This window comes from Canis lupus, chromosome 10 (assembly GCF_011100685.1).
Source record: "Canis lupus familiaris isolate Mischka breed German Shepherd chromosome 10, alternate assembly UU_Cfam_GSD_1.0, whole genome shotgun sequence".
Lineage (NCBI taxonomy): Eukaryota > Metazoa > Chordata > Mammalia > Carnivora > Canidae > Canis > Canis lupus.
This window is the reverse complement of record NC_049231.1, coordinates 11,910,318-11,920,815: the sequence shown is the minus strand read 5'-3', so window position 1 is coordinate 11,920,815 and position 10,498 is coordinate 11,910,318. Positions and strand designations below refer to the sequence as shown.

General features: G+C 38.7%; 1 protein-coding gene and 1 long non-coding RNA gene across 9 annotated transcripts in view; one reads left to right on the top strand and one right to left on the bottom strand.

The window, feature by feature from the left end:
- Positions 1-69: 69 nt before the first annotated feature.
- The window catches only part of LOC111097593, a 41,920-nt gene continuing 31,491 nt past the window's right edge, over positions 70-10,498 (top strand). The window contains exons 1-3 of one of the 2 annotated variants that reach the window (XR_005365405.1): positions 70-262; positions 1,974-2,058; positions 3,993-4,225. This is a non-coding gene — a long non-coding RNA (uncharacterized LOC111097593). Of the gene's footprint in view, positions 263-1,973; positions 2,059-3,992; positions 4,226-10,498 lie in introns of those variants that run through there. The other variant, XR_005365404.1, reaches the window with a different exon arrangement.
- The window catches only part of FRS2 (fibroblast growth factor receptor substrate 2), a 110,550-nt gene continuing 104,266 nt past the window's right edge, over positions 4,215-10,498 (bottom strand). For all 7 annotated transcript variants that reach the window (XM_038549982.1, XM_038549984.1, XM_038549985.1 and 4 more), the window contains one exon: positions 4,215-9,989. In XM_038549982.1, the coding sequence (XP_038405910.1) occupies positions 9,039-9,989 (951 nt within the window). In that variant the 3' untranslated portion in view covers positions 4,215-9,038. The remainder of the gene's footprint in view (positions 9,990-10,498) is intronic.

The window sequence follows — 10,498 nt, the reverse complement described above, 5'->3', positions numbered from 1 at the left end:
GCGGCACCGCCCACTGGGGGCGGGGCCGACGTCAGGGGTGGAGCCCGCGGCGAACAAAGGGGACGCCGAGCCTCGCGTTGCCATAGCAACGGAGTTTTCCGCCCCTCCCCCCAATTTCATCTTTAAAAATTCGCCCTAAAAATATCACAGATGCTCAGCTTTTCGAGCGTTAGAGACTAACAACGAAAAAATAATTCCCCAGCCACACTTCTTTCCCCAGAAGCAACCACATTCAGCTTGTGCAAGCTGTGCAGTTTGACAGGTGTTTTATTTTTTGGGGGGGAGGGTTACCTTATATTACTGAATATTTTTTATTGCTGTTTTAATTTTAAGCGTTATTTATTGAGTGACGAGGAAGACTTACACTCCTTTTTTTTTCTAAGTACAATTTTTTAATAAAGATAATTATAAAAGATGGAAAAATCAGCTCAGAAAGGCCAATTACTTCTTTGACATAATAACTCACAGCAATTTTAAATACTATCACATAAAGCATATTGGAGAAAAGAGATTTTGCTTCATAATTAGAAAACTCACAATAAAACTTGCCAAGAAAAACAAAAACAAAGCCATTTTGAAAATACAGTCCATGCCAAAGTAGTATAAAATGAAGCCGGAAGTCTTCAAAAAGAAAAAATTTTTCTTCCCAACATTTTCTCACTCGTTTATGGTTTCTGAACTTACGCTCCTTTTATTGCATTTTAAAAAGCGGTTTTTAATGGGACATTGTCTAGGACACAGTCTTGTGAAGGCTGGTGGAGATCTGTGCCCAGTTTGCTCATTTTCAGGGCTTACATTTTGCTCCTTTTCTCCCCTCCACTACTAGAGACGACTAGTAAACTCTTACATGATGTGTTGGTACAGACTAAGGTCGATCCCACATATTTCAGTTTTATTATTAAGAAACAAAACTTTCAAAAAATAAAGAAAAATAAAAACCAAAATTTTCAAAAAAATAAATAAAAATAAAAGACAAAATTTTCTATTTGAAGTTAACCGGCCAGGATGGTTGCAGTAAAATGCTTGTGCTTTAAAAAAATCTATTAGTTGTCTTTTACCGACTGATCCCCTTTTCTCCCTTTGACTAATGAATGGATCACTTAGCAAGTGCTTGGACTTACCTGCAGTTGCTAACACTGGTGGGTGTTTCCCTTTTTTTTTTTTTTTTTAATGATAGTCACACAGAGAGAGAAAGAGAGAGAGAGGCAGAGAAATAGGCAGAGGGAGAAGCAGGCTCCATGCACTGGGAGCCCGACGTGGGATTCCATCCCAGGTCTCCAGGATCGCGCCCTGGGCCAAAGGCAGGCGCTAAACCGCTGTGCACCACCCAGGGATCCCCTGTTTCCCATTTTTAATTGTTTTTAACTCTTGAGATAAACTTTAAGAATAGTTTACGTCTGGGATTGACAGGCTCTGGGGAGGAAACCAAATCCGACCTGCCACTTGATTTTTTACGGCCGGAGAGTTAAGAATGGGTTTTTTCATTTTTAAATGATGGAGGAAAGAAAGAAGACTATTTCGTGGCATGCTGATATCATATGAAATTTGTATTGTGGTGTCCATAAAGCTTGGTTGGAACATAAGCATACCCATTTTAATATACATATTTTTAAAGTTTTGGGGTTTTTACATTTTTGTTGTTTTTTTAGTAATCTTGCACCCAGTGTGGGGCTAGAACTCATGACCCTGACATCAGTAGTCACATGCTTTTGCAACTGAGCCAGCCAGCTGCCCCTACCCATTCATTTTTATGCTGTGCAGTGTGACCCAGAATGATACAGTGGCAGAGTGGCTGTGACACACTGTCTAGCCCAAAAGCCTAAAATAGTTATTATCTGATCCTTTACAGGAAAAATTTGCTGACCATGCTTTACATTATTCTCAAGGTCCACCATGAAAAGGGGTCTTCAGATTGGACATAAATTATTTTACTTCTACCAACAGTTTTTTTTGAAAACGTGCTCTTCTTGCAGGAAATGCACTTGAATGGGCAGATCCCAAGTCTGGGATGAGAAGAGTCTCAATGAGAAGCTGAGAGGCCTGCACAATATTAAAAAGGTCTTTTTAAAAATTATTTATTTATTTATTCATATGAGAGATACAGAGGGAGGGGGAGGCAGAGACACAGGCAGAGGGAGAAGCAGGCTCCATGCAGGGAGTCTGACATGGGACTCGATCCCGGGCCTCCAGGATCAGGCCCTGGACTGAAGGTGGCGCTAAACCACTGAGCCACCTGGGCCGCCCCAAAGGGTCTGTTTTTATGGTGAGTCAAATCACTTACCTGGAAACATTATTAGGTCCTCTGGCAGGCCTGAGACTTCCTTTGGCCTGAGACTGGGTGATGGAGACAGCAATCAATGCCCCCTCCCTTCTGGGCTTTAGAGAGTTGGGGGGGGGGCGGGGATTGTCAGGGGCCTTTGGATGGGGGACTGAGAGGCAGGCCTTGCCACCTGTGGAGCTAAGCCAGGGACAACCAGGAGGGGACCACCTATCTGGGGACTCTCAGCAATTTGTCCTTTCCTCTTTGCATGTGTTTTTGACTCTTCCTCCTTTCCTACCTCCTACAAGGGTAGGAAACCCTTGTACCCCAGGGGTTAAACGCTCAGCTTCTGGATCCAGGCTGCATGGGTTTGGATTTCATCTCTTCTAGTTGACTAGTTTTCTAACTTTGGATGTGTTCCATAGGTCTGCCCACCCTGATCCATAGCAATGGGAGAAATAACAATTTGTTGCTTTAAGCCACTCTGTTTTAGGGTGGTTTGTTGCACTGGATAACTAACCTAAATACTCTTTCAACAATGCCTTTGAAGAGGCATTTATCCAGTTTGCTTCCATTTTTGTAAGAGCCTGAATCAGTCTCCCTGCTTCATTAAAACATCACATCCTCCAGTGTTCCTCATGTTGATGTCAGAGCAATCTATTGTTTCTCCACTGTTTAAAATCCTCCGAATTCTCAGAGAAAACAAAAATTCTTCAGTGTTCTACACATATGTACCCTCATTTCTTCCTCCTTTTATTTTTTTAAAAGATTTTATTTATTTATTCATGAGAGACACAGAGAGAGAGGCAGAGACAGAGGCAGAGGGAGAAGCAGGCTCCCTGCCGGGAACCTGAGGCGGGACTCGAGCCCAGGACCCCAGGATCATGCCCTGAGCTGAAGGCAGACACTCAATCACTCAAGCCGCCCAGGTACCCTCTTCCCCCTTTTCTGTCCCCTACCCTGCCTTTGCAGTCTCTGCTCCAGTCATATGGAACCCCTTGCCACCACTGGACAATCATGGTCTATGTATAGTTATTTATAACTGTGCCTTGAAATTTACTCCTTCTCCCTAAGACCACCTTTCCTCTGAACGTCCTCTAAATCTATGAAGACTCTCATGAGACACCTTAGGGATTACCTCCTCTAGGCTTTTCTCGAAAATCTTACTTAGACTGAGTTTGACGCCCTTCCTTTTTGTGTGCCTTTATATTATTATGTTATTAAGAATTGAAGTAACAATTTTTTCAATTCTCCTACAGTATATAGCTAGTACCATTCTAGAGGTATCAGAAGAATTTATGATATACAGTTTGTCTCAGGGCTTAGTTCTTTGGAGGGAGGGGCAGGGAAGAAGAGCACTGCCCCCATTAGAAGAGCTAAACTACCAATCCTTTTGAGCACAAGGATTGCATCTTTATTAGGAGCAGAGAGCCTCGTTGGTGCTCATTCGTTAAATAAGAAAAAAATGTGAAGAGCTATCTTCAAAGGAACCAAAAGAAAAACACAGAAATAATCCAAAGAAGTTTTTACTTTCTGAAACCAAATGCTCAAATTTCCCAAGGTGATGTCCCTGCCACATCTTAACCGATTTATGGGTCCATGGTTGTCTGGTATATAGTAAAGCAGCCAGGTACAGGTGGATGTGTCTACCCCTTCGTTGTCTAAGTGATCTCCATCTTGAGCTGTACCTACTAAATAGGCTTTGTACTGTCACACTGTGATTTAAAAACAGGTCTGGAGTCCCAAAGCTGAGAACTGCTAGGATGACTGCATAGATGAAGCCACGAAGAGTCTGTCAACTACTTATAGTTTCCTTTCACTTTGATGACACATGATCCTTAGCCCACTATATGATCGCTTGAAAATGGAGGCACTGGTATGGGACTAAGAAACAAAACCTCTTACCGTAAAGTCTTAAGAAATGTATGACATAGAAATACAGGAAAACTTTAAATAGGTATCCAACCAAACTTTTATTGGGGTTTTATTGCAATCTACTTTCGGCAATAAGGGGAAAGTAACCATAAGAACTCTGATCAGATTTTATTCAACAAAGCAGTTTTTCATGAATGCTTAAGGTCAGTGTATAGTCAGCTCAGCTTCCAGTATCAACTTGAGTACCTCATTATGAAAATTTATGCCAGAATGACAACAGTAAGGCATTGCAAGATCCTAAATCATCTAAGATTAAACCATATTTTACATATAATCTTTAGGACAGTATACTAATACTCTACAATAAATAAGGATTTTAAAAATGTGTTGCTTAGCCCTTGTTGAACTAAATTCAATTATTAGCTTATTCTTTAAGTACTCCAGTTAATAAAGGTTCGATTGTACTTCAAGAACTCTGACTTTTCCAAAGATAAAAAATTAGTTATTTGTTATGACAAAAATTAAGCTTAAAAGCACATTCACACTTGTCCTTAAAAGCATGTTTACATCATATATGAGAAAACTTCTCATGCCTGGAGATACGGTTTATATGGCAAAAAGTCATATGCAAAGAATGACTAGAGGGCAATCCTCCCAGCTCCACGTCCTCCAAAAAGCCACACTTGGCCTCAGTGTAAAAGTTATATTTTATTGCCATGCTACAAAATGTATGAAGTTGGCACTGATAGGGAGAAACAGAGAACAAAGGGTAGGAAGGGATAGAGGGCAAAAGATGTTGTTACATATACAACAAGGTTTTAATCAACAGTGGTAAATTTTGCCAGTATTAAAAATGCAAACCAAAATTTAAAATGCTGATATGAAACAGCATTAATATACAATTTATGCATAGTACAGTATCACTTATGTCTTTTATTAGAGAAATACGGAATGTTTATAAAAGAAATTAACCATAGGGGATAAAATTCCTATTTCATATACAATTTGGCAATGGTAGTCCCACTGTTAGACAATTTTTTATAAAAGAAAAAATTAAAAATCTAATAAGCTACCTTTATACAAAGTTGCTATATTTATGCCTTTACTGTAGGAAAAAAACATTTATAATGCAAATTAGGACGTACAATAATCTTACAATATTATACAATGTAATGAAAATAAAAACATAACACAAAATTTTTCCTTTATAAAATGTATATTTTGCATTTACTAATGCAAATGTGGCACACCGGTGACTACTGTACTATTAATACCAGTCCGTTTCCATGCTATTATTGTCCAATTGTCATAGAATTGCAGTTGTATTGATGCTACAAAAGAATTGTGTTATACCCCCAAAAAATGAGGAAGTAGGAATGGGGAATAGGGATGTAAAGAACAGGATAGATAGGGTGCTGGTATGGGCAGAGTATATTGTGGTATGTCATAAAATGTTAGTTTTTCAAGCCAAAAACATTTTCTATACATTCTATTAATTTCGTACCAATGCCTTTATTCAAATTTGGCAAACAACAGGGAAAGGTAATTAGTACCATATACCTCACATATCAGAAATATGAATAAGATGTCAATACATCAGTTACTTCTGAATGTTGTCTCTGATGGTATGTCTATTTCAAGGAGATATATATATATATATGCATATACACTTATACACATATATATATTTACACACACACACTACACATTGCACAAAACACTTGGGCATTATGGGTTAGGAACAGCACAGGGGGAGGTGGGAAGTACTTTTTAGCTTGTTAAAACCTTTACCTTGAGGCAAAAATATGGTGGCACATTATTGGGAAATTATGAAAACATAAGGCCCCTGTCCCATTTTTAATAGAACATTATTGAGGTACATTTTTATATGTTGTGCCACAGATTTTTTCTGAGGGGGGGAGGGCATAAACAAACACTAGCTTGACTTATAACATTGAACTGTGGGGTCAACATTAATATCTATAAAAACAAAGATTGCTTGGCAAATTTTCATAAGTCCCAAATGTGATCTATTCTGGATATACTGGGAAGTGAAAAGCTTTTTGCTGAGTCTTCAAGAGTAAAGTGCATATCTCATCACTCCACAGCAGCAGTAAATAAAAGGAACTATTTGCCAATCTTCCTGGAGGGAGGGAAGGCACCATATTTTCATTTTTTAAAGGAAGATGAAACTGGGAAATAAAATACATGAAGAAAAAACACAGGTAATACCCATATCAGTTTCCAACCTCTGATGTGGGATAAAAAGGACTGTTATCACCTGTATGGATAAAAGAGGACTCTATTGGGGGGAAAGCATATGGACAATGATTATATTTCCAAAACCAGAAAGTGGGGTCACATGGTCCATCAACAGAACAAAATATCTAAAATTAGGTCTGTCTCAGAAAAATCTGAAACATATGGCCACAATTATACCCAATAAAATATCTCATTCTACGATGCACCTCGTAACAGGTACATTCTTCCAGGACAGAGCTTAATGCCCGTGACTAGACTACTGCAAAGGACAAGTAGTGTTCTACATTACTTTTTATTAAATAGGAACACAGGTGATTTCCAGAGACATCTGGAAATAAACACCAGTTGTATACATCTTCCTAATACTCATAGTACCTAAAATCAAATTCTTAGCAGACAAATTGGTCCCATTTTCATTTTTAAAGCACACAGTATTTAAAGCATAAACTGCAATGATTATATTGGAGCTACCTAAAATATATAAGAACTAATTAGAATCCAGAGGAAAATGAAAATGGTGAGGAAAAGAAAGAAAATAAAGTATCCGACCTCCAAAATGAATCAGTAGGTCAGCCCTTTCATCTGGAGGTCCTGTCTTGACTGCTTGTTTTGGAGAAAACCACATGTACTGGTTCCATTATAATTCTTATTCCACGTTACAAAAACCATCACATAAATTTGGCACGATTAGCAATCTACTCAGAGGAAAGCATAAATGGAACAATACATTAAAAATGGAAACTGCACACCAATACCAATGTTCTCTCCTTAGAGCACAGTGAACACTTTAGTAAGCACCAGGTTCACAGAAAAATAAAAAAGAAGAAAGAAAGAAAGAAAGAAAGAAAATTCTGCTATGCACATAAACCAATGGCACTGAAAATAATAACGACAAGCTTTAATAATTTATTTTCTTTATAATGGTCCCACTCTCTTCTGCTAATCCACTCACTGTCCCATAATTAATCAGGTTATTCACTGGTCAGGTTGGGTGCTGTATGACTGAGACCTTAGTTACATCTGGACGATAGATCCAAATCATGATCTCAAACTTCCTCAACATTTAGAGAAAACAGTAACCTAACCGTTCCGCTCTGCCGTCTCTTGTCTTCCCTAGTGTTTTGAGAAACTGGAACATTCTTGACTTTCCGAGAGTTACGACATACGGTCTCTCTTCAGTTTATATAAACTTCAATTCATTTTAAATCCTAAATTATGACACAATCTCATTGCTGTAAGACTTCCACTGTACCTGCTATGCTGGCCACGATCCTAACATTCTACTGAAATCAAGGGATAACCAAAGATCCATCTATGAGTGAAAGGACAGCAGAGGGGGGGAACACCACTGCGGGCAAAGAACAACTGCAGCCGTGTGATGAGGGAATCGCTGCTAAAGTGCTGGGGAGAGTGCCCACAGAGAAAACACAGTACCTTTAGGGAACTTTGCGTGTGAAAAGTAGCTTCTTTTTTTTTTTTTTTTTTTTTTCCTCAACTGTTAAAGAGATCACCTATGGACACGAGTGAAATTTCAAATTGCGTGAATGTTTTTATCAACTTGAAAAGTAAACAGCATATAAATAAATACTGGACAAGGGCAACCCTGTTACAGAATAACAGTAAGTTCCAAACGAACCTTCAAAACCACAATTCGACAGAAATGCAAACTAAACAACAACGAACATGTAGTCCAATTTCAAAACTATATACAAACTCAAACATTTTAAATTGAAAAAGACAGTAAGCAACAGAATAAGACATCCCAAACACCAAAGGAAAAAACTGAAGGTAAATGGCAATCTAATGGCCCAGATGCCTCCAGGAAACAATGTTATTGTTCATAATCTATGGGAGAGCAACTTTCAAGAGATCCTGGTTCAGATTTCCAAATGTTTTTGGGTAAAGTGACCTGAGACTGATTCTGGAGTCTAGTGTAATTCTGATTAAGATATTATCTGGGCCTGCCCTTCAAATGACATCATGAGATGAGTAAAGAGAAAATTTTGACTCCTTCCTGCCTTTCGACACACCGAGAACAAACCCTATTCATGGGCACAGGACTCTTTCTAGTAACGTAGAAGGCAAAGGAACTGACTGGTATATAAGGAGGTGTGGTACTTCTATTTCCTTTACATATGTTTTGGCTCAAGGCAAAAAGCCTACAATTAATGAAATAAAGGATTCCTCATGTTACATGCTGGAGGCCATATACCATGAATAGTGAGTCTACAAATATTACTTTCAAAGCCTAGAGTTATCTGTTAGCAATGCACATGATCAAGAGGCTTTATAAAATGTTTTAAACGCCAACCATGACTTAGACATGAATGATATGCGTAAGTCCGGAATATTGATAACAATCAACCAGCATGTCACTCACTTCAACTCTCATTTTAAATAGGCACTGTGAAAATGGGAATGCTGCTGTACAGTAATGAGTAGTATGTACTGAAATTAGTGTTCTTTAATGAGTACCTGCTCTAACGTTAATTCCCTTTAGTTAAAGAAGCACATGAAATAGTCAGAAAAAAAATCTTATCAGTCTATAAAAGGAGTTAGTGTTTAGAAATGAAAATGAAGCACTTGCATCTTCATTTTTTGAAACTTCACAAAGGTGCAAACAATGTACCGCTTTCCGGGCTCACATGGGCAGGTCAGTACTATTATGTCTGGTCTTCCTAGACGTACCGTCGTCTCGCGGCAGTGCTTTCTGCAGATTTGACATAGCAGCAGTTCTCTCGATGTCTATCACAGCGTACAGCTCTGTGCGCCTGGTAGGGGTCTGTGGAAGGGGAGTGGTAGGTGTTTTTGGAGTCTGAGGGTTGTCAGAGTCACTGCCACCTTCCAAGTCAACCTGTATGTAATTGAGCTGCCTGTGTTCTAAACTTGGGCGTCTGATATCAAAGTTAAAGACTGTCGGTGTACAGTCCCGACGCCTCGAATATTCTATTTTGTGAGCACTTGCCGGCACTGTTACATTCTCTGTATTTACATAGTTATGCATTGGATCTAGATTATTATGGTAGCCATTTAGAGATGGGGTCTTTGGTCCTAAATTGTCATCTTCATCCCTACTAAGCTTGCGGGCTTCCCAGACAGGAGGCAAAGATGGTAAATTTTCATAGTTTAATAATGCAGTTCTTCTCTGAGCTGAGTTGTTGATATTCTGGGTATCTGAGGTACTGCTGGATGTCAGACGACCTCTCCTGACCCCTGAGGCACTAGGGATAGATAACCCATTTATATTTTCATACACCAGTTTGTTAACAGAGGGTGCATCTCTTCGCTCATCACTGTCATATCCAGTGTCCCATTCTGTGCTATTGGCACCGCTTCCACTGACTTGGTCTCTTCCAAGTTGCTCCAGTTTCTCTTTTTCCATCAACTGCTTTTGAACAGGGGTTGGTCCTAAGACAAATTTGACTCCTTCGGGTTCAAGAAGAATCTGAGGGTCCCTGTCCTCAATACTACTTGGTTCTTCTTTTGGTGTGTTGCTTTCAGCATTAGAAATCCTCGCCTCCAATGGGACATGCACACTTGTGCGGTTTTTCCGCTCTTCTTGCACTCCTGTAGTGTTGACATAGGTATGTACCTAAAACAAAACAGGAAAGTGAATCAATAACTTGCCTAAAACAAAAACCAAAAAAGGCTGATCATATCAGTTAACTTAATCGATTAACTTTCTCTCTCACTATACTCTCCCTTCGAGGCTTGTGTACCCAGTTTTCACTAAGGAAAAGGTGGGGAGAGGGGAAGAATGTAGAAAGATCTTCTTCACTTGATAAAAGAATAACTACTCTAAAATAACACATGACATTGTACTTGATACACGAAAAGCACTCTGTTAAAAAAAATCAGGAATGAATTGAGATTAGCATTTTCATGTTGTTTTGGAAATTTTCATCAATGCATTAAAACATGATTCAAAAATAAGGAATAGTAAGAGTATTTTAAAAAGGAGACAAATTTATCATGATTTGCAGATAATGTGATCAAATAAAAAGATTAAACCCTACTAGATTTAATGAAAGTTCTATAAAATGCATTGATATAAAAATAAACACCACCTACTCAGAAATCATCACTGTTTATAAAGGGTCA